Source organism: Ylistrum balloti, unplaced genomic scaffold (assembly GCF_031769215.1).
Source record: "Ylistrum balloti isolate Yb309-2 unplaced genomic scaffold, AGI_CSIRO_Ybal_v1 Utg370652, whole genome shotgun sequence".
In the NCBI taxonomy this organism is placed as follows: domain Eukaryota; kingdom Metazoa; phylum Mollusca; class Bivalvia; order Pectinida; family Pectinidae; genus Ylistrum; species Ylistrum balloti.
Genome location: NW_026782396.1, coordinates 4,167 through 29,691, shown reverse-complemented (window position 1 = coordinate 29,691; position 25,525 = coordinate 4,167). Strand labels below are relative to the sequence as shown.

Here is a 25,525-nt window from a genome sequence, read left to right as displayed (position 1 = left end):
AACTCGTGAGTGACATTGGGCGGTAGCTGTAGGGATCTGTCGTATCTATACCTTATTTGGGGATAGGAAATCCAATTGCCATTTTCCATGACTTTGGGACATTATCCGATCTAAAAATATAATTAAAATTATCAAGAAGTATTATCTAATGATGACTCTAGTAAATGTTTTAGGAACTAATAGTGAATATCATCAGGTCCTGTTGCAGAGTCATGGTTTTCAATGTTCTAACATTGAAAAGGTTCATTGTAAGTTACATTGTTTTCGAAAGAGAATTTCAACTTAGTTTTTTCTCAAGTGGTCTTATTTTTATATTTATTTATTTTTTTTTGAAAAATAAACAGCAAGAAAGTAACACGTCAAGCATTAAGTTCCTTAGACCACTGCGTTCATAGTTCAATGAAGAATGAAAAACAAGAAATTCTATCATATCAACCAGGAAATCGATACGACCAATGGGACAAAATAGTCAATGATCGGGACAAAAGAATTAACAGTGAAGCGATGGGTGAGTCCCGAGAAAAGCGATGGGTGAGTCCCGAGTAAAGCGATGGGTGAGTCCCGAGTAAAGCGGTGGCTGAGTCCCGAGAAAAGCGGTGGCTGAGTCCCAAGTAAAGCGATGGGTGAGTCCCGAGTAAAGCGGTGGCTGAGTCCCGAGAAAAGCGATGAGTGAGTCCCGAGTAAAGCGATGGGTGAGTCCCGAGTAAAGCGGTGGGTGAGTCCCGAGTAAAGCGGTAAATGTGTGGTTACAATCTTTATCACTGGAGACGATACAAATTATTCATAATATATGAATGCCTATTTTTCGAAATTTGTTATGAGCTGTATATTATCGGCGCTATATTTAGACGGGTTTTCCGAACAAAGGCATTGATGATGGATTATGAGTACGGAGATAACATTTATACATAATTTGGTGGTGGTGGTGGTGGGGGGGGTTAACAGCCTATCCATTCCAGTTTAAAAAAAAAACACATTTTTCCCATGATCCCTTTTTCACGATATTGTTTACTGTCATTAGCATTACCTATGACGGTCACTTTCGCCCTCTTATACACGTGTGCTCATCTGGCCAAACGCACGTGGAGTGCTTGTTGCTATATTCGAGACCACTTGGGCACTTAAAATGAAACGTCCGTCCTGTGTAACACACGTAGAAGTGATGACAACTTTCTGGATCCTCGTAAAACCCGTACGGACGGAACCAGCACACGAATCCTGAAAACCAACAGGACGAGTTAATGTTCCTTTCGACAAACATCCAAAGGGAAATCACAACAGTCAGAGAGAGGGACGCCCTATCTCATAAACATAAGGAACAAATTGATTTGTGTTAAATGAATTAGAAAGAGACAATGGAGATATGTCTATGGGCTCAGCATACACCTACCTCTGTTGCCGAACACGAGTTCAGGGTTGAGTGTGACAGGTGCTTGTGTAACAGGTGACTGCGTGATTGGGCGATACGTGACCACGGGTCGAGGCGTGACTTCTGGCGTAGTGGTTACGGGCGCCGGAGTAGTGGTGGTTGTGGTTGTAAGGTAGAAGCCTGGATCTGGGATGGGCGAGGGAATGGTAGGCAATGGTGTGGTAGTTCTGCCTTGCTGTGCGTCGACGAGAGTCTCCGATACTGCGCTGGTCAGAGGGTAGCGTTTGACAGTACTCTTGCAAATATGGTTGAAATCATCCAGAGACATCGACCAAACCATGGAACCTCCGAATCCTTCTCGGGCTATATAACGTGCCTGTCAAAGATGAAATGTGTTTGACAAAATATCTTCAATTGTTAATGCATTTTTAAATTATCACATGTAACGTTAGAGAAATAGATAAACACATACCTTGTTTGCAACGCTCTCTGCGTCATCATATCCTATCCAAACCTTGCCAACGACAAAATATGGCACTTCCTGCTCGTGGTCTCTGAATACTCTACCGATCCCGAGATCTTGTTGTAGGCAAATCTACACGAATAAGGAAAAGCAGGTGGACAGAGGTGTTATAGATATGATAAATCACATTATTCCTAGCGTAACGGTAATTTACCTATACCAACTATATCATAACCCAGTTAACACGCTTTGGTCATCGACCGCCAATTCAGTGCCAAAAAATACTATCACAAAGTTGGCCATGCTTACATCAATGATAATGCTAAAACTGACCTCGTAGTACGACTGGAATCCAACCTCACGAGTGTACACGCCCTTTGGTCCAGGCTTGGATACAGCTGCTGACAATTGGTACTGTGTGGCTGGATCGGCCAGTATGTAAGATCGCCCGTATGTAGAGATACCGATGTTGAGCTTGTCACGGGGAGCTCCAGAAGTGTTCCAGTACTTAGCCGCCCAATCCTGTAACAAGAGCGAAATAAAGTGCACTTCCCAGACATTTTGAACGCTAGGTGGATTTATTGAAGGGTTCAATGGACTTTTTTGTGTTATTAGCAGTGCTTGATCAAGTGGATTGTAGAGTTGTAACACTGATGTAATGCTATGTCTACGAGATACCGTGTCCTGTAAAACTTACTTTTGTTGACAGCGTCTACAAAGTCTGGCTAATTGCATGCGACCTGCCGATATCTCGTTTGATGTAGCCCTTACATTACACTCTCAGACAACAGACGACCTGCCGAGATCTCGTTTGATATAGCCCCTTATATTACCCTCTCAGACAACAGACGACCTGCCGAGATCTCGTTTGATGCAGCCCTTATATTACGCTCTCAGACAACAGACGACCTGCCGAGATCTCGTTTGATGTAGCCCTTATATTACCCTCTCAGACAACAGACGACCTGCCGAGATCTCGTTTGATGTAGCCCTTACAATACACTCTCAGACAACAGACGACCTGCCGAGATCTCGTTTGATGTAGCCCCTATATTACCTTCTCAGGCAACAGACGACCTGCCGAGATCTCGTTTGATATAGCCCTTACAATACACTCTCAGACAACAGACGACCTGCCGAGATCTCGTTTGATGTAGCCCTTACATTACACTCTCAGACAACAGACGACCTGCCGAGATCTCGTTTGATGTAGCCCTTACATTACACTCTCAGACAACAGAAGACCTGCCGAGATCTCGTTTGATGTAGAACTTACATCACACTCTCAGTCAACAGACGACCCGCCGAGATCTCGTTTGATGTAGCCCTTACATTACTCTCTCAGACAACAGACGACCTGCCCAGATCTCGTTTGATGTAGCCCTTACATTACACTCTCAGACAACAGAAGACCTGCCGAGAGCTCGTTTGATGTAGAACTTAAATTACACTCTCAGACAACAGACGACCTGCCGAGATCTCGTTTGATGTAGCCCTTACATTACACTCTCAGACAACAGAAGACCTGCCGAGATCTCGTTTGATGTATCCCTTACATCACACTCTCAGACAACAGACGACCTGCCGAGATCTCGTTTGATGTAGCCCTTACATCACACTCTCAGACAACAGACGACCTGCCGAGATCTCGTTTGATGTAGCCCTTACACTACACTCTCAGACAACAGACGACCTGCCGAGATCTCGTTTGATGTAGCCCTTACATTACACTCTCAGACAACAGAAGACCTGCCGAGATCTCGTTTGATGTAGAACTTACATCACACTCTCAGTCAACAGACGACCCGCCGAGATCTCGTTTGATGTAGCCCTTACACTACACTCTCAGACAACAGACGACCTGCCGAGATCTCGTTTGATGTAGAACTTACATCACACTCTCAGACAACAGACGACCCGCCGAGATCTCGTTTGATGTAGCCCTTACATTACACTCTCAGACAACAGACGACCTGCCGAGATCTCGTTTGATGTAGAACTTATATTACCCTCTCAGACAACAGACGACCTGCCGAGATCTCGTTTGATGTAGCCCTTACAATACACTCTCAGATTCAACAGACGTTGACCATCGCCGAGATCTCGTTTGATGTAGCCCTTACACTACACTCTCAGACAACAGACGACCTGCCGAGATCTCGTTTGATGTAGAACTTACATCACACTCTCAGACAACAGACGACCTGCCGAGATCTCGTTTGATGTAGAACTTACAGATCTGTCGATATTATACCTACCGTATTCATCTTACGTTGATATTCATTTTCATCGCGGCGAGGATACAATGGACTGTTGTGTCCAGTAGTCCGCTCCCACGCGCCATGAAAGTCGTATGTCATAATGTTGATGAAACTAAGATGTCTGAAAAACATGAAACAAATGTAATATTGATTAACAGCGAAATAAAAGTTCTGATAACACAACAAGTAGAAGATTAGAGTGTGACGTTTCTATGACTACACGATCACCTTCATCTTATAACACAACCAGTAGAAGATTAGAGTGTGACGATGACTACACTGTCACCTTCATCTTATAACACAACCAGTAGAAGATTATAGTGTGACGATGACTACACGGTCACCTTCATCTTATAACACAACCAGTAGAAGATTAGAGTGTGACGTTTCTATGACTACACGATCACCTTCATCTTATAACACAAACAGTAGAAGATTAGAGTGTGACGATGACTACACTGTCACCTTCATCTTATAACACAACCAGTAGAAGATTATAGTGTGACGATGACTACACGGTCACCTTCATCTTATAACACAACCAGTAGAAGATTAGAGTGTGACGATGACTACATGATCACCTTCATCTTATAACACAAATAGTAGAAGATTAGAGTGTGACGTTGACTACACGGTCACCTTCATCTTATAACACTACCAGCAGAAGATTAGAGTGTGACGATGACTACAAGGTCACCTTCATCTTATAACACAACCAGTAGAAGATAAGAGTGTGACGATGGCTACACGGTCACCTTCATCAGACAAATGACCATTGTGGAGAGTACTAACACTGACGCACGTAGTGTACGAGATCTACACGGTCTCCTTCATCAGACAAATGACCAGTGTGGAGCGTACTTACACTGACGTAGGTAGTGTACGAGATCTACACGGTCACCTTCATCAGACAAATGCCCCGTGTGGAGCGTACTTACACTGACGTACGTAGTGTACGAGATCTACACGGTCTCCTTCATCAGACAAATGACCCGTGTGGAGCGTACTAACACTGACGTAAGGAGTGCACGAGATCTACACGGTCACCTTCATCAGACAAATGACCCGTGTGGAGCGTACTTACACTGACGTACGTAGTGTTCGAGATCTACACGGTCTCCTTCATCAGACAAATGACCAGTGTGGAGCGTACTAACACTGACGTACGTAGTGTACGAGATCTACACGTCACCTTCATCAGACAAATGACCAGTGTGGAGCGTACTAACACTGACGTACGTAGTGTACGAGATCTACACGTCACCTTCATCAGACAAATGACCCGTGTGGAGCGTACTTACACTGACGTACGTAGTGTGCGAGATCTACACGTCACCTTCATTAGAGTTTGAATCGCATATGAAAAAAATGTTTGCTGAAATCGATATATCGGGTGAATTAGACCAACATTTGTTTTGGCAACTTATTAAAAGCAAAAACAAAGCACCGAAGGTTAAACAAACTTAATTGAGATATGATGAGAAAACGTTAAGAGATACGGTTGATATTTTGAAAGATTAGTCTCTGCATTTCCAGAATATCTTTAAAAACCATGACGTCGAAGAATTTGACAGTGGTTTCTACAAGGAAATCAAAGACAGAATCAAAATGATAAAGTCGAATATTTGTTTTGATAGAGACACGTTTTTATGTGATTCTTTTTCTTGCCAAGAAATCAACCATGTAGGTAAAAAGTTAAAAACAAATAAGGCCGATGGGCATGAGGGTCTCGTATATGAACATGTAATATATGCAGGGCAGCCTCTGATTCATCATATACGGAATTTATTCAGTCTTGTTGTTAAACACGAATATATCCCTAAAGACTGGAAATATGGCATTATAGTTGCTTTACACAAGGGTCATGAGAAGCCTAAAGAAGACCCCAATAGTTATAAGGGAATAACACTTTTGCCTATATTTTTTTTTTAATTTTTGAAATGGCTATTGCAAACAGAATTACTGACATAATTGATTCTGACATATTTCCAAACTAACAACAGTCAGCATATCAGAAAAATCTATGCAGTCTCTGTACAGCGTTTAATGTGCAAGAATGCATTTATTATAATACGGAATATGGTTCAGATGTATATGTGTCATTTCTGGATAGCACAAAGGCCTTCGATACTGTTTGGCACGACGGTTTATTAGTTAAGTTGTATGACCTTGGTCTAACGGGGAAAGTATGGAATATACTTAGATATATGTATACAGATGTACAGAGTTCGGTGGTATTTAATGGCGTATTTTCTACACCGCTGAAAATGGAGAGAGGAATTTTACAAGGTGGGGCCCTATCTGCCAAAATGTACTTAGTTTTTATTAATGAACTATTAAATGAGGTTGAAAATTCTTGTTGGGGGGGGCAAGAATAACTGACATACCTGTCAATATTCCAACCCAAGCTGACGATATTTGTTTAGTAAGTTCCAATATTGTTAGTCTACAAAAAATGTTAAACATCTGCGAATCCTATAGTCGAAAATGGAGGTTTATGTTTTCAGCATCAAAGAGTAAAATTGTTGTTTTTTTCAAATAAAAGAATTGTAGATATAAATCAAAATTTCTATCTCTACAACAGTGTATTACCAGTTGTCGCAGACATTATACACGTTGGTATTCTAGTAAACTGTAAGCATAATTCCATGGAAAGAACAAAATCTGCTTGCAATAAATTAAAAAGTGGTACCATGGCCCTTCTACGCTCAGGCGACCATCAGTGTGCTCTAAACACATTAACAGTTTCAAAATTATGAAATTGAAAGTTTATCCTTCTGCACTTTATGGATGCGAACTGTGGTTGCTTTCGACTACTGAGTTACTGATGTTAGAAAGGGCCCAGCGTTTTATTGTAAAGTCAATCCAAGGTCTAGATAATAGCACAAGAACTGACATGTGTACCCCTCTACTTGGGTGGACGTCATTAGAAGCATATATAGATACTAAAAAACTTTTGTTTCTCGGTAGAATATGTAGAATGAGAAGAAGTAAGTTGACCAGTAAAATTTTTATTGTAAGATGTTTTTTGTATACAATTAATGAATATGTACAAAATGGTTATATACCAGATATTGTCAGAATCCTCAAAAAGTATAATTTATTCCAGCATTTCGAACTTTTGCTGGATGACGGTACTTTTCCAAACAAAACACATTGGACGAAACTGACTTATAATTCTGTAAAAGACTATGAAACAGATGCATGGTTACGAAGAATGTCTAACAATGCAGATTTTAACAAGATTTAAACTACTGCACGATTGTTTAAAACCACTGTTTGTGGAAACTAGCTCTGTATCACCCTAGTTCTCTCGATGATATCCGTTATGTAATCAAACTTATTGTTTCCATACGAAACTCCAATACACAATTTTTGTGTCATTTTTGTGGATATTTTTATACAGATATTGTGAATCATGCAATTCTACATTGTTCATTAACAGAAATTGTACGTGACGATTTATGGTGCGCAATTGTGTCTATTTCGAGTATTGAATTTATTTCATACTTACAATCGTTGCCAGAGTATATATTGCTTCACATTTTACTAGGAGGTCATTTGGCTTATCAGTTAGACAAACATAATTTTGAACAATTTAGACTGAAGTCAGCATGTTCTATAAAAAGGTTGCTTGAACTATATGGCTATGTATAGTGCGCCAGGAGGCTTTCTGTAATATATACACTTAAAACCTATTATTGTGACATATATACTTAGTATGTAATTATTTCATAACATTATAAATTGCAAGGTGATAACTCTTCACCGAGTATGAATTACATAAAACTAACATATTGTATGTATAGTCATAATTTGTAAATTCTACATTAATTTCCACCTTAATTGTATGCTTTTCAAGTTGTAATTTGTATGTAATGCTGTTCATCTTTGGAGGAAATAAAGACAATAATAATCACTGACGTACATACTGTACGAGATCTACACGGTCACCTTCATCAGGCAAATGACCAGTGTGGAGCGTACTAGCACTGACGTACGTAGTGTACGAGATCTACACGGTCACCTTCATCAGACAAATGACCAGTGTGGAGCGTACTAGTACTGACGTACGTAGTGTACGAAATCTATACGTCTCCTTCATCAGACAAATGACCAGTGTGGAGCGTACTAGCACTGACGTACGTAGTGTCCGAGATCTACACGGTCCCTCCATCAGACAAATGACTAGTGTGGAGCGTACTAGCACTGACGTACGTAGTGTACGAAATCTACACGTCACCTTCATCAGACAAATGACCAGTGTGGAGCGTACAAACACTGACATACGTAGTGTACGAGATCTACACGGTCTCCTTCATCAGACAAATGACCAGTGTGGAACGTACAAACACTGACATGCGTAGTGTACGAGATCTACACGGTCCCTCCATCAGACAAATGACTAGTGTGGAGCGTACTAGCACTGACGTACGTAGTGTACGAAATCTACACGTCACCTTCATCAGACAAATGACCAGTGTGGAGCGTACAAACACTGACATACGTAGTGTACGAGATCTACACGGTCTCCTTCATCAGACAAATGACCAGTGTGGAACGTACAAACACTGACATGCGTAGTGTACGAGATCTACACGGTCTCCTTCATCAGACAAATGACCAGTGTGGAGCGTACAAACACCGACATACGTAGTGTACGATATCTACACGGTCGCCTTCATCAGACAAATGACCAGTGTGAAGCGTACTAGCGTTGACGTAAGTTGTGTACGAGATCTACACGGTCACCTTCATCAGACAAATGACTAGTGTGGAGTGTACTAGCGTTGACGTAAGTTGTTTACGAGATCTACACGGTCGCTTTCATCAGACAAATGACCAGTGTGGAGCGTACTAGCACTGACGTAAGTTGTGTACGAGATCTACACGGTCGCCTTCATCAGACAAATGACCAGTGTGGAGTGTACTAGCACTGACGTAAGTAGTGTACGAGATCTACACGGTCACCTACATCAGACAAATGACCAGTGTGGAGTGTACTAACACTGACGTAAGGAGTGCACGAGATCTACACGGTCACCTTCATCAGACAAATGACCCTTTTGGAGCGTACTAGAACTGACGTACGTAGTGTACGAGATCTACACGGTCACCTTCATTAGACAAATGACCCTTTTGGAGCGTACTAGCACTGACGTACGTAGTGTGCGAGATCTACACGGTCACCTTCATTAGACAAATGACCCTTTTGGAGCGTACTAGCACTGACGTACGTAGTGTACGAGATCTACACGGTCACCTTCATTAGACAAATGACCCTTTTGGAGCGTACTAGCACTGACGTACGTAGTGTGCGAGATCTACACTGTAACCTTCATCAGACAAATGACCAGTGTGGAGCGTACTAACACTGACGTACATAGTGTACGAGATCTACACTGTCACCTCCATCAGACAAATGACTAGTGTGGTGCGTACTAACACTGACGTAAGTTGTGTACGAGATGGTACAGAATCAACCAACGTTTTCGGCTATACTATTATCTAATGTACACTAAAGTCGAAAATTGTGTGACGAGATGGTAAACAGATTATAGACAAAAATATACCAGATGGTTATAATTTACTATAGTCAATTCGGCTAGCTTTGTTTAACACTTTATTTCATTAGAAGTAGTCGAAAGGATGACAGAAAGATCCGAGCAGCGGATTCTGGACAGAGTCATGCCGAGGACAGACACTTGACATCATGACGTCACAGTTATATTCACTATTGTGACTGGGCATTCTGACGTACATTGTTATGAACATTCTCGGTTGAATTGCATTTGCACTTCAAGGAAACACATGGGACATTATGACGTGACGTGACTTTGACTGGTGGGACAGATTCTAGACGTGTGACGTCAGCGATAGAATTCGGTCATTGTCATTGGGTAAAGAATCTAACTATCGTGACGTCAGAGACTGAAACAAATCCCTGTAACTCACTCAGCCAGAGCTGTGACATTGTAGCTGACGTCAATGACATTGGGACTTGCGGAGACGGCGGCGGACAACAGCAGACACGGCTTTCCAGACGATACAGACTCCCTCTTAAACGAATCCCGTAACTCCTGTAAGACACATATATACTAATTTTTTAGATAATATATAACAATATGTTTACATCTAACAAGTCCCGTAACTCCTGTAAGACACACATATACTAATATTTTTGATAATATATAACAATATGTTTACATCTAACAAGTCCCGTAACTCCTGTAAGACACATATGAACTAATCTTTTTTTAGATAATATATAACAATATGTTTACAAATAACAAGTCCCGTGACTCCTGTAAAACATATAAGTACTAATCTTTCAGATAATATATAACAATATGTTTACATCTAACAAGTCCCGTAACTCCTGTAAGACACATCTAACAAGTCCCTTAACTCCTGTAAGACACATATATACTAATCTTTAAGATGATATATAACAATATGTTTACATCTAACAAGTCCCGTAACTCCTGTAAGACACATCTAACAAGTCCCTTAACTCCTGTAAGACACATATGTACTAATCTTTTAAATAATATATAACAATGGGATATGTTTACATCTAACAAGTCCCGTAACTCCTGTAAGACACAAGTGTACTAATCCTTTAGATAATATATTATAATGGGATATCTTTACATCTATCAAGTCCCGTAACTCCTGTAAGACACATATATACTAATCTTTAAGATAATATATAACAATATGTTTACATGTAACAAGTACCGTAACTCCTGTAAGACACAAGTGTACTAATCTTTTATATAATTTATAACAATATGTTTACATGTAACATCCTCGAGTTTCGTTTCTGATGCGTGATCTTCTATTGGTGAATATAAACATTTGGCCAGGAGAATGATACCTGTAGAAGTAAGGAAAACCTTTGTTTGTCCTCTGGTTTACCACCCCGTAGTGTAGGATATTCCCAATCAATGTCCAAGCCGTCAAATCCGTGATTCCGGAGAAAGGATATTGCGGACAATGCAAAGACACGACGGCTCATTGGCGTAGTCACCATGTTAGAGAAGCCCTTACTTTCTGCATTCCACCCTCCTACAGCTAGCAATGTTTTCACTCCAGGATTTCGACTTTTCAGGCCGGTAAATAATTGATACCTATCAAAATCACAACATTACTTGCATTTCGTTTCTTTAGACAATGGTACTAAACATCTATTAAAATCAACGCTAATAAAACCAGTCTCTTTTTTCTCTTTCTAAACAAATCGGGAGAAACATAAATCTAAGCAAAATGATTATCTGTAAAAGATTTGAGGTGATCTACGATAAACTGCCATTCATGTTAGCATTACGCCTTTATACTGACAAACATTTTCTTTACGACTTCAAAGTGACATATATTTGAGCTATACTCCTTCATACCGACAAAGGTCTGTGTACATGCCGACCTGGTACTCACATCTCCGGATCGTTTGGTTCAGACGGAGTGATCCTTGTGCCTTCCAGGTTGGCGAAGGCGTAGATAAGATGAGTACAGAGAGTAGGGTCAATATCTGTGGGTGTGAACTGCGCGCGACCCTGACGGTACTGTGACCAGTTGGTATAGTAACATATCCGCCGGAAGTTTCTGTGTTCTATAAACAATAACAATCCCAGTTCAAACGCCTGTGCTCTAAAACACACACAGATAAAAAGTATGTAAAAATACCTTTAACGACGATTTTTGTTGTCAATGGGTGGGAGTGGCTTCGTTTAACATCCAAATGAACTAGAATACTAATTTAATTCAATTTGTTTTTGGTGAGTGCAATGAAAACAGATTATATCTACCAGTGGGTCAAGCCTGAATGCCAGCAAGATTCTCGTGTGAGAAAAAATTGTTATTCTACATTTTGTAAAAAAAAACCAGCGACAATAACCTACTGCATTATTCGTCCGTACGGTGTATGAGACAGATAACCTTACCACAATGTTCGTCCGAGCCGTCGCGACAATCCCTGTCACTATCACATTGCCACTCTTTCGGTATACACTCGCCTGTCCCACACCGGAAGTGGACGCCATTACATGTATTCTGTGGCTGTTGTGTTACTGTCTTTGTCTCTGGAGTCAGAACATAAAACGATTTAAACCAATTTGTGCAATAAACGTGGCTATTATTCATTATGTCAGAACTTCCGATTTTTCGAACAGACAAGATTCGACTTTTCCCCTTCAATCTTCCCTTTCTCTGTAACCTTCCTCCCAGCCTTTATTCCATACCATCCCGGATATACTATGTACATGTATGTACTACAGACCTGGTGTCTCTCTGGTCCTATATCCTCTGTCCTACTCTGATCCTATTATCCCCGGGATATTAACTACAGACCTGGTGTCTCTCTGGTCCTATATCCTCTGTCCTACTCTGATCCTATTACCTACGGGATATTAACTACAGACCTGGTGTCTCTCTGGTCCTATATCCTCTGTCCTACTCTGATCCTATTACCCCCGGGATATTAACTACAGACCTGGTGTCTCTCTGGTCCTATATCCTCTGTCCTACTCTGATCCTATTACCCCCGGGATATTAACTACAGACCTGGTGTCTCTCTGGTCCTATATCCTCTGTCCTACTCTGATCCTATTACCCCCGGGATATTAACTACAGACCTGGTGTCTCTCTGGTCCTATATCCTCTGTCCTACTCTGATCCTATTACCCCCAGGTTACTAACTACAGACCTGGTGTCTCTCTAGTCCTATAACTTCTGTCCTACCCTGATACTCTGATCCCCGGGTTACTAACTACAGACCTGGTGTCTCTCTGGTCCTATATCCTCTGTCCTATTCTAATCCCTTTACCCCCGGGATACTAATACAGACCTGGTGTCTCTCTGGTCCTATATCCTCTGTCCTATTCTAATCCCTTTACCCGCGGGATACTAATACAGACCTGGTTTCTCTCTGGTCCTATATCCTCTGTCCTATTCTAATCCCTTTACCCCCGGGATACTAACTACAGACCTTGTGTCTCTCTGGTCCTATATCCTCTGTCCTATTCTAATCCCTTTACCCCCGGGTTACTAACTACAGACGTGGTGTCTCTCTGGTCCTATATCCTCTGTCCTATTCTAATCACTTTACCCCCGGGCTACTAACTACAGACCTGGTGTCTCTCTGGTCCTATATCCTCTGTCCTATTCTAATCCCTTTACCCCCGGGAAACTAATACAGACCTGGTGTCTCTCTGGTCCTATATCATCTGTCCTATTCTAATCCCTTTACCCTCGGGATACTAATACAGACCTGGTGTCTCTCTAGCCCTATATCCACTTTTCTATTCTGATCTCCTTACCTCGGGATACTAACTACAGACCTGGTGTCTCTCTGGTCCTTTATCATCTGTCCTATTCTAATCCCTTTACCCCCGGGTAACTAACTACAGACCTGGTGTCTCTCTAGCCCTATATCCACTTTTCTATTCTGATCTCCTTACCTCGGGATACTAATACAGACCTGGTGTCTCTCTGGTCCTATATCCTCTGTCCTATTCTAATCCCTTTACCCCCGGGATACTAATACAGACCTGGTATCTCTCTGGTCCTATATCATCTGTCCTATTCTAATCCCTTTACCTCCGGGATACTTATACAGACCTGGTGTCTCTCTGGTCCTATACCATCTGTCCTATTCCAATCCATTTACCCCCGAGTTACTAACTACAGACCTGGTGTCTCCCTAGCCCTATATCCACTTTTCTATTCTGATCTCCTTACCTCGGGATACTAACTACAGACCTGGTTTCTCTCTGGTCCTATATCCTCTGTCCTATTCTAATCCCTTTACCCGGGTTACTAACTACAGACCTGGTGTCTCTCTAGCCCTATATCCACTTTTCTATTCTGATCTCCTTACCTCGGGATACTAACTACAGACCTGGTGTCTCCCTAGCCCTATATCCACTTTTCTATTCTGATCTCCTTACCTCGGGATACTAACTACAGACCTGGTTTCTCTCTGGTCCTATATCCTCTGTCCTATTCTAATCCCTTAACCCGGGTTACTAACTACAGACCTGGTGTCTCTCTAGCCCTATATCCACTTTTCTATTCTGATCTCCTTACCTCGGGATACAAACTACAGACCTGGTTTCTCTCTGGTCCTATATCCTCTGTCCTATTCTAATCCCTTTACCCGGGTTACTAACTACAGACCTGGTGTCTCTCTAGCCCTATATCCACTTTTCTATTCTGATCTCCTTACCTCGGGATACTAACTACAGACCTGCTGTTTCTCTAATCATATATCCTCTGTCGTACCCTGATCCCCTTATCCCCGGGATAATGACTACAGATCTGGTCTGTCTCTAACAGGTCTCTATAAGTAGCTAAGCACATGTCGTACACGGATCCCCTTACCCCCAGGGTAATGTTGTACCCTCGGAATACTTACCACATAACTCTGGAGCCTCATCCTGTCCGTTCGGACAGTCTTCCGCCCCGTCACACACCCAGTTATCAAGGAGACACAATCCACTGCTACACTGAAAGTCCGTCCCTTCACAGCTCTGGCTATCTACATTAGACGAAGGGAGACAACTCTTGCAATATTAGCAGTTCGGAAATGACCGGGTCGTAACGACGTATTTATGAGAGGAAGACAGGAACTACTCAAATACATCACGTACTTACACACTTTAGCGGAGAAAATCAGAAGTGAACTGCACAAACAAATAAAACTCCAAATCTGGAAAGAAAAGAATCAGACAAGTTTACAAAAAGGAAAAACCAATAAAAAATAACAAAATAAAAAATAAAATAGTGTGGTAGTTGTTTATTTCAATAACTGACAATAAACATGTCTATATAAAGATTGTAGTGTTTGTTATAACCAAGATAATCGTATTGCCGGTTAACCTTATCTTAACGCGTTTTTCTTGTTTCGTAACAAATCAGAACCATTCATTCTCTATTTCTTTTTATTACGATCACTACATCGAAAGCAATATTATATATAGGATATATCAACCTATATGGATCCCTTTAGGAGTTTCTACCTCAGATAAACCCAAGTAACAGAAGTACTGAACCATGAGGAAATCACGTAGTCGGGATTATCTAGATCGAAGTACTGAACCATGAGGAAATCACGTGGTCAGGATAATGTAGACCGAAGTACTGGTCCATGAGGAAATCACGTGGTCAGGATAATGTAGACCGAAGTACTGGTCCATGAGGAAACGACGTGGTCGGGGTAATATAGACCGAAGTACTGGTCTATGAGGAAATCACGTGGTCGGGGTAATGTAGACCGAAGTACTGGTCTATGAGGAAATCACGTGGTCGGGGTAATGTAGACCGAAGTACTGGTCCATGAGGAAATCACGTGGTCGGGGTAATGTAGACCGAAGTACTGGTCCATGAGGAAACGACGTGGTCGGGGTAATATAGACCGAAGTACTGGTCTATGAGGAAATCAGGTGGTCGGGGTAATGTAGACCGAAGTACTCAACCATTAGAAAAACACGTGGTCGGGATAATGTAGACCGAAGTACTGGTCCATGAGGAAATCACGTGGTCGGGGTAATGTAGACCGAAGTACTCAACCATTAGAAAAACACGTGGTCGGGATAATGTGAACGAAGTACTGAACCATGAGGAAATCACGTGGTCGGGGTAATGTAGACCGAAGTACTGGTCCATGAGGAAACGACGTGGTCGGGGTAATATAGACCGAAGTACTGGTCTATGAGGAAATCACGTGGTCGGGGTAATGTAGACCGAAGTACTCAACCATTAGAAAAACACGTGGTCGGGATAATGTGAACGAAGTACTGAACCATGAGGAAATCACGTGGTCGGGATAATGTAGACTGAAGTACTGGTCCATGAGGAAACGACGTGGTCGGGGTAATATAGACCGAAGTACTGGTCTATGAGGAAATCACGTGATCGGGGTAATGTGAACGAAGTACTGAACCATGAGGAAATCACGTGGTCAGGATAATGTAGACCGAAGTACTGGTCCATGAGGAAACGACGTGGTCGGGGTAATATAGACCGAAGTACTGGTCTATGAGGAAATCACGTGGTCGGGGTAATGTAGACCGAAGTACTCAACCATTAGAAAAACACGTGGTCGGGATAATGTGAACGAAGTACTGAACCATGAGGAAATCACGTGGTCGGGATAATGTAGACTGAAGTACTGGTCCATGAGGAAACGACGTGGTCGGGGTAATATAGACCGAAGTACTGGTCTATGAGGAAATCACGTGATCGGGGTAATGTGAACGAAGTACTGAACCATGAGGAAATCACGTGGTCAGGATAATGTAGACCGAAGTACTGGTCCATGAGGAAACGACGTGGTCGGGGTAATATAGACCGAAGTACTGGTCTATGAGGAAATCACGTGATCGGGGTAATGTGAACGAAGTACTGAACCATGAGGAAATCACGTGGTCGGAATAATGTAGACCGAAGTACTGGTCCATGAGGAAACGACGTGGTCGGGGTAATATAGACCGAAGTACTGGTCTATGAGGAAATCACGTGGTCGGGGTAATGTAGACCGAAGTACTCAACCATTAGAAAAACACGTGGTCGGGATAATGTAGACCGAAGTACTGGTCCATGAGGAAATCTTGTGGTCGGGATAGTGTAGACAGAAGTACAGAACCATGAGGAAATCACGTGGTTTGGATAGTGTAGAACGAAGTACTGAACCATGAGGAAATCTTGTGGTCGGGGTAATATAGACCGAAGTAACGGGTGATGGTAGATATAGTACAGGGTGACAATGGGTACATGCGAAGGTAACATAATGTACCTCATAACAACACGAACATACATCTGTATTAGAGGTACAGGACTATACCAAGTATATACATCCGTATTAGAGGTACAGGACTATACCAAGTACATACATCCGTATTAGAGGTACAGGACTATACCAAGTACATACATCCGTATTAGAGGTACAGGACTATACCAAGTACATACATCCGTATTAGAGGTACAGGACTATACCAAGTACATACATCCGTATTAGAGGTACAGGACTATACCAAGTACATACATCCGTATTAGAGGTACAGGACTATACCAAGTACATACATCCGTATTATAGGTACAGGACTATGCCAAGTATATACATCTATAATGTGTTACAGGGATACACCAGGTACACATATCTGTGTGAGGGTTCAGGGATACACCAGGTACACATATCCGTGTGAGAGTACAGGGATATACCAGGTTCACATATCCGTGTGAGGGTACAGGGATACACCAGGTACACATATCTGTGTGAGGGTACAGGGATACACCAGGTACACATATCCGTGTGAGGAAACAAGGATATACCAGGTACACATATCTGTGTGAGGGTACAGGGACATACCAGGTACACATATCCGTGTGAGGGCACAGGGATACACCAGGTACACATATCCGTGTGAGAGTACAGGGATACACCAGGTACACATATCTGTGTGAGGGTACAGGGATACACCAGGTACACATATCTGTGTGAGGGTACAGGGATACACCAGGTACACATATCTGTGTGAGGGTACAGGGATACACCAGGTACACATATCTGTGTGAGGGTACAGGGATACACCAGGTACACATATCTGTGTGAGGGTACAGGGATATACCAGGTACACATATCTGTGTGAGGATACAGGGATACACCAGGTACATACATGAGGTTGATTAGTCATTATTTTGAAAGCATTTGAAAACAAATTTCTTTTTTCTATATTGCCTCTTCAAAGTTATAAACGGGTTTTCAAATATATTATTCTAAGGCTGAGGTATAATTAGCAATTATTTGGATTGTTCGGATAACGAACATTGTGTTGTAAATCAACTTTATTTGATTTATGGGTTAAAACGTTCTGTTTTTAGGAATCCTGTTTTACAAATAGTATATGTATTTGTGACCTAGTAATTACATTTTTTTAAATGACCTCGAAACTTATAAGCCTGAGCACACTAGTGGTTGTGGTTGTACAATAGATGTAGTTCATACGTACTACACCTCGGCTGATTTTAGGTTTAAAGTTAATTTCGTCTTTTCACTGTTGATAAACACTGTCCAAAGCTTTATTCACTACTATCGTGTCAGCCATGAATTACCGGGATCTTTCGTGACTTCCATTCCGCTGTGTGAACTAATCAGGCCTACCGATCCCTGTTACTGTTTGTAATAAATGGATATCGTCCAGCTATTTCATCACACCACTCAACAACGTGTAACAAACAGACATGTCCTCCATTCAATCACCACTCTATATCACACTATTTAGATAGATATCCAGTAATTACATTTTCAACTGACAAATCAGATTTGATTTTGGAAGTGTAAATATCAATCACGCTATATGTATCTATATATGTTTACCAATGTGACTTTTAAACCTTCCAGTCTACCTATGACATCGGGAAGGGGGCACCTTGCCGATTAAGTGAGACATTAAACAGTTATAATAATAAACACCTTTCATATTTAAAGTTCACAACAAAAAGGCAATATAAAAAATAATCCAAGCAATCTGGTCAAAGTTTATCGAAAGTTCATCCAGGGTTGGAAGAAAGAAATAATGAAGATATTTTGTTCAAACAAACACACCATAATGTAAGATGAGGGTGTTTCTGTATGTAAGGTGAGGGTGCTTCTGTATGTAAGGTGAGAGTGTTTCTGTATGTAAGGTGAGGGTGTTTCTATATGTAAGGTGGGAGTGTTTCTGTATGTAAGGTGGGAGTGTTTCTGTATGTAAGGTGAGAGTGTTACTTTATGTAAGGTGAGAGTGTTTATGTATGTAAGTGAGAGTGTTTCTGTATGTAAGGTGGGAGTGTTTCTGTATGTAAGGTGCGAGTGTTTCTGTATGTATGGTGAGAGTGTTTCTGTATGTAAGTGAGGGTGTTTCTGTATGTAAGGTGAGGGTGTTTCTGTATGTAAGGTGAGAGTGTTTCTGTATGTAAGTGAGGGTGTTTCTGTATGTAATTGAGAGTGTTTCTGTATGTAAGTTCAGGGTGTTTCTGTATGTAAGGTGGGAGTGTTTCTGTATGTAAGGTGAGAGTGTTTCTGTATGTAAGTGAGGGTGTTTCTGTATGTAAGGTGAGAGTGTTTCTGTATGTAAGTGAGGGTGTTTCTGTATGTAAGTGAGGGTGTTTCTGTTTCTGTATGTAAGGTGAGAGTGTTTCTGTATGTAAGTGAGGGTGTTTCTGTATGTAAGGTGAGAGTTTTTCTGTATGTAAGGTGAGGAGTGTTTCTGTATGTAAGGTGAGAGTTTTTCTGTATGTAAGGTGAGGGTGTTTCTGTATGTAAGGAGAGTGTTTCTGTATGTAAGTGTTTCTGTATGTAAGTGAGGGTGTTTCTGTATGTAAGTGAGTAAGTGTTTCTGTATGTAAGGTGAGAGTGTTTCTGTATGTAAGTGAGGGTGTTTCTGTATGGGTGTTTCTGTATGTAAGGTGAGAGTGTTTCTGTATGTAAGTAAGTGAGGGTGTTTGTTTCTGTATGTAAGTGAGGGTGTTTCTGTATGTAAGGTGTTTCTGTAGAGTGTTTCTGTATGTAAGTGAGGGTGTTTCTGTATGTAAGTGAGAGTGTTTCTGTATGTAAGGTGAGAGTGTTTCTGTATGTAAGTGAGGGTGTTTCTGTATGTAAGGAGGGTGAGTAAGGTGTTTCTGTATGTAAGTGAGAGTGTTTCTGTATGTAAGTGAGGGTGTTTCTGTATGTAAGTGAGGGTGTTTCTGTATGTAAGGTTGTCTTCTGTATGTAAGTGAGGGTGTTTCTGTATGTAAGGTGAGGGTGTTTCTGTATGTAAGGGTGAGAGTGTTTTGTATGTAAGGTGAGAGTGTTTCTGTATGTAAGGTGTTTCTGTATGTAAGGTGAGAGTGTTTCTGTATGTAAGTGAGGGTGTTTCTGTATGTAAGTGAGAGTGTTTTCTGTATGTAAGTGAGGGTGTTTCTGTATGTTGTAAGTCTGTATGTAAGGTGAGGGTGTTTCTGTATGTAAGGTGTTTCTGTATGAAGTGTTTCTGTATGTAAGTGAGGGTGTTTTCTGTATGTAAGTGAGGGTGTTTCTGTATGTAAGGTGAGAGTGTTTCTGTATGTAAGTTTCTGTATGTAAGTGAGGGAGAGTGTTGTTTCTGTATGTAAGGTGAGAGTGTTTCTGTATGTAAGGTGAGAGTGTTTCTGTATGTAAGGTGAGGGTGTTTCTGTATGTAAGTGAGAGTGTTTCTGTATGTAAGTGAGGGTGTTTCTGTATGTAAGGTGAGTAGTGTTTCTGTATGTAAGGTGAGGGTGTTTCTGTATGTAAGTGAGGGAGAGTGTTTCTGTATGTATGTAAGGAGGGTGATGTAGTGTTTCTGTATGTAAGTGAGGGAGTGTTTCTGTATGTAAGTGAGGGTGTTTCTGTGAGGGTGTTTCTGTATGTAAGGTGAGGGTGTTTCTGTATGTAAGGTGTGTTTCTGTATGTAAGTGAGGGTGTTTCTGTATGTGAGGGTGAGGGAGAGTGTTTCTGTATGTAAGTGTTTCTGTAGGGTGAGAGTGTTTCTGTATGTAAGTGTGTTTCTGTATGTAAGGTGTTTCTGTATGTAGGTGGTTAAGTGTTTTCTGTTTTTCTGTATGTAAGGTGAAGGTGTTTCTGTATGTATGAGAGTGTTTCTGTATGTAAGTGTTTCTGTATGTAAGGTGAGAGTGTTTCTGTATGTAAGTGAGGGTGTTTCTGTATGTAAGTGAGAGTGTTTCTGTATGTAAGTGAGTGTTTGTAATGTTGGTGAGGGTGTTTCTGTATGTAAGGTGAGAGTGTTTCTGTATGTAAGGTGAGAGTGTTTCTGTATGTAAGTGAGGGTGTTTCTGTATGTAAGTGAGGTGAGTATGAAAGTGTTTCTGTATGTAAGTAAAGTGAGAGTGTTTCTGTATGTAAGGTGAGGGTGTTTCTGTATGTAAGGTGTTTCTGTATGTAAGTGTTTCTGTATGAGAGTATGTGAGAGTGTTTCTGTATGTAAGGTGATGAAGTGAGAGTGTTTCTGTAAGGTGAGGTTGTTTCTGAATGTAAGTGAGAGTGTTTCTGTATGTAAGTGAGGGTGTTTCTGTATGTGTTTTCTGTATGTAAGGTGAGGGTGTTTCTGTATGTAAGTGAGGGTGTTTCTGTATGTAAGTGAGGGTGTTTCTGTATGTAAGTGAGAGTGTTTCTGTATGTAAGTGTGGAGAGTGTTTCTGAGGGTGTTTCTGTATGTAAGTGAGAGTGTTTCTGTATGTAAGTGTTTCTGTATGTAAGTGAGAGTGTTTCTGTATGTAAGTGAGGGTGTTTCTGTATGTAAGTGAGGGTGTTTCTGTATGTAAGGTGAGAGTGTTTATTTCTGTAAGGTGAGGGTGTTTCTGTATGTAAGTGAGGGTGTTTCTGTATGTAAGTGAGAGTGTTTCTGTATGTAAGTGAGAGTGTTTATGTATGTAAGCTGTATGAAGGTGTGTTTCTGTATGTAAGGTGTTTCTGTATGAGTGTTTCTGTATGTAAGGTGAGAGTGTTTCTGTATGTAAGTGAGGGTGTTTCTGTATGTAAGGTGAGAGTGTTTCTGTATGTAAGTGAGGGTGTTTCTGGAAGTAAGTGAGGGTGTTTCTGTATGTGTTTCTGTATGTAAAGAGGTTTCTATATGTAAGGTGAGAGTGTTTCTGTATGTAAGTGAGGAGTGTTTCTGTATGTAAAGAGTGTTTCTGTATGTATGAGGTTGAGTGTGTTTCTGTATGTAAGTTGAGAGTGTTTCTGTATGTAAGTGAGGGTGTTTCTGTATGTAAGTGAGGGTGTTTCTGTATGTAAGGTGAGAGTGTTTCTGTATGTAAGTGAGGGTAAGTGAGGGTGTCTGTATGTAAGTGAGGAGTGTTTCTGTATGTAAGGTGAGGTGTGTATGTATGATGAGAGTGTTTCTGTATGTAAGGTGAGGGTGTTTCTGTATGTAAGTAAGAGAGTGTTTCTGTATGTAAGTGAGGGTATTTCTGTATGTAAGGTGAGGTGTTTCTGTATGTAAGTGAGGGTGTTTCTGTATGTAAGTGTTTCTGTAGTAAGGTGTTTCTGTATGTTAGTTAGAGTGTTTCTGTATGTAAGTGTATTTCTGTAGTAAGGTGTGTTTCTGTATGTAAGGTGGGGTGTTTCTGTATGTAAGAACCTGAGAGTGTTTCTGTATGTAAGGTGAGGGTGTTTCTGTATGTATGGTGGAGTGTTTCTGTATGTAAGGTGAGTGAGGGTAAGTTGTTTCTGTATGTAAGTGAGGGTGTTTCTGTATGTAAGGTGAGGTGTTTCTGTATGTAAGTGAGGGTGTTTCTGTATGTAAGGTGAGGTGTTTCTGTATGTAAGAGAGTGTTTCTGTATGTAAGTGAGGGTGTTTCTGTATGTAAGAGGTTTTCTGTATGTAAGGTGAGAGTCTATATAAGATGAGGGTGTTTCTGGTAAGTGAGGTTGTTTCTGTATGTAAGGTGAGAGTGTTTCTGTATGTAAGAGGGTGTTTCTGTATGTAAGTGAGAGTGTTTCTGTATGTAAGTGAGGGTGTTTCTGTATGTAAGTGTTTCTGTAGTAAGGTGTGTTTCTGTATGTAAGGTGAGAGTGTTTCTGTATGTAAGGTGAGAGTGTTTCTGTATGTAAGGTGAGGGTGTTTCTGTTGTAAGTGAGTGTTATTTCTGTATATAGTGTAACTAGGGTGTTTCTGTAAAGGTGAGAGTGTTTCTGTATGTAAGTGAAAAGAGGTTTTCTGTATGTAAGTGAGGGTGTTTCTGTATGTAAGGTCTGTTTCTGTATGTAAGTGTACACTAAATCCTGGATAAAGAGGTTACAATGTCTCTGTGTACACTAGAACCTGGATAAAGAGGTTACAATGTCTCTGTTTTAGTGTACACTAGAACCTGGATAAAGAGGTTACAATGTCTCTATTTTAGTGTACACTAGAACCTGGATAAAGAGGTTACAATATCTCTGTTTTAGTGTACACTAGATCCTGGATAAAGAGGTTACAATATCTCTGTTTTAGTGTACACTAAATCCTGGATAAAGAGGTTACAATGTCTCTGTGTACACTATAACCTGGATAAAGAGGTTACAATATCTCTGTTTTAGTGTACACTAGATCCTGATAAAGAGGTTACAATATCTCTGTTTTAGTGTACTCTAGATCAGAAACTAGAGGTTACAATATCTCTGTTTTAGTGTACACTAGAACCTGGATAAAGAGGTTACAATATCTCTGTTTTAGTGTACACTAGATCCTGGAGGTTACAATATCTCTGTTTTAGTGTACACTAGATCCTGGATAAAGAGGTTACAATATCTCTGTTTTAGTGTACACTAGATCCTGGATAAAGAGGTTACAATATCTCTGTTTTAGTGTACACTAGATCCTAGATAAAGAGGTTACAATATCTCTGTTTTAGTGTACACTAGATCCTGGATAAAGAGGTTACAATATCTCTGTTTTAGTGTACACTAGAACCTGGATAAAGAGGTTACAATATCTCTGTTTTAGTGTACACTAGATCCTGGATAAAGAGGTTACAATATCTCTGTTTTAGTGTACACTAGATCCTGGATAAAGAGGTTACAATATCTCTGTTTTAGTGTACACTAGATCCTGGATAAAGAGGTTACAATTTCTCTTTTTTAGTGTACACTAGATCCTTGAAAAAGAGGTTACAATATCTCTGTTTTAGTGTACACTAGAACCTGGATAAAGAGGTTACAATATCTCTGTTTTAGTGTACACTAGATCCTGGATAAAGAGGTTACAATATCTCTGTTTTAGTGTACACTAGATCCTGGATAAATATCTCTGAGGTTATCCTGGAATATCTCTGTTTTAGTGTACACTAGATCCTGGATAAAGAGGTTACAATGTCTCTGTGTATCTGGATAAAGAGGTTAGAATATCTCTGTTTTAGTGTACACTAGATCCTGGATAAAGAGGTTACAATATCTCTGTTTTAGTGAACACTTGATCCTGGATAAAGAGGTTACAATGTCTCTGTTTTAGTGTACACTAGATCCTGGATAAAGAGGTTACAATATCTCTGTTTTAGTGTACACTAGATCCTGGATAAAGAGGTTATAATGTCTCTGTTTTAGTATACACTAGAACCTGGATAAAGAGGTTACAATATCTCTGTTTTAGTGTACACTAGATCCTGGATAAAGAGGTTACAATATCTCTGTTTTAGTGTACACTAGATCCTGGATAAAGAGGTTACAATATCTCTGTTTTAGTGTACACTGGATCCTGGATAAAGAGGTTACACAAGGGAGGTTTTAGTGTACACTAGATCCTGGATAAAGAGGTTACAATCTCTCTTTTTTAGTGAACACTAGATCCTGGTTATAGAGGTTACAATGTCTCTGTTTTAGTGTACACTAGATCCTGGGTTACAATGTAAAGAGGTTAGAATGTCTCTGTTTTAGTGTACACTAGATCCTGGATAACGAGGTTACAATATCGCTGTATAAGTGAACACTATATCCTAGAAAAAGAGGTTACAATATCTCTGTATACACTACTTTTAGTGTACACTAGATCCTGGTAAAGAGGTTACAATGTCTCTGTTTTAGTGTACACTAGATCCTGGATAAAGAGGTTACAATATCTCTGTTTTAGTGTACACTAGATCCTGGATAAAGAGGTTATAATGTCTCTGTTTTAGTGTACACTAGATCCTGGATAAAGAGGTTACAATGTCTCTATTTTAGTGTACACTGGATCCTGGATAAAGAGGTTACAATATCTCTGTTTTAGTGTACACTAGAACATGGATAAAGAGGTTACAATATCTCTGTTTTAGTGTACACTAGATCCTGGATAAAGAGGTTACAATATCCCTGTTTTAGTGTACACTAGATCCTGGATAAAGAGGTTACAATGTCTCTGTTTTAGTGTACACTAGATCCTGGATAAAGAGGTTACAATATCTCTGTTTTAGTGTACACTAGATCCTGGATAAAGAGGTTACAATATCTCTGTTTTAGTGTACACTAGATCCTGGATAAAGAGGTTACAATATCTCTGTTTTAGTGTACACTAGATCCTGGATAAAGAGGTTACAATATCTCTGTTTTAGTGTACACTAGATCCTGGATAAAGAGGTTACAATATCTCTGTTTTAGTGTACACTAGATCCTGGATAAAGAGGTTACAATATCTCTGTTTTAGTGTACACTAGATCCTGGATAAAGAGGTTACAATATCTCTGTTTTAGTGTACACTAGATCCTGGATAAAGAGGTTACAATATCTCTGTTTTAGTGTACACTAGATCCTGGATAAAGAGGTTACAATATCTCTGTTTTAGTGTACACTAGATCCTGGATAAAGAGGTTACAATATCTCTGTTTTAGTGTACACTAGATCCTGGATAAAGAGGTTACAATATCTCTGTTTTAGTGTACACTAGATCCTGGATAAAGAGGTTACAATATCTCTGTTTTAGT

At 40.5% G+C, this 25,525-nt stretch overlaps 1 protein-coding gene across 1 annotated transcript; it reads right to left on the bottom strand.

Annotated features, from left to right (window-relative positions):
- Positions 1–1,036: 1,036 nt before the first annotated feature.
- LOC132557268 (chitinase-3-like protein 1) lies at positions 1,037–14,801 on the bottom strand (the record flags this gene model as incomplete). Its single annotated transcript, XM_060221757.1, has 11 exons — positions 1,037–1,218; positions 1,391–1,745; positions 1,842–1,964; positions 2,166–2,354; positions 4,091–4,214; positions 10,049–10,173; positions 10,974–11,226; positions 11,531–11,705; positions 12,037–12,174; positions 14,508–14,630; positions 14,747–14,801. Coding segments are annotated over 11 exons (1,842 nt in total), but the record flags the coding sequence as incomplete, so codon positions are not given.
- Positions 14,802–25,525: the final 10,724 nt, after the last annotated feature.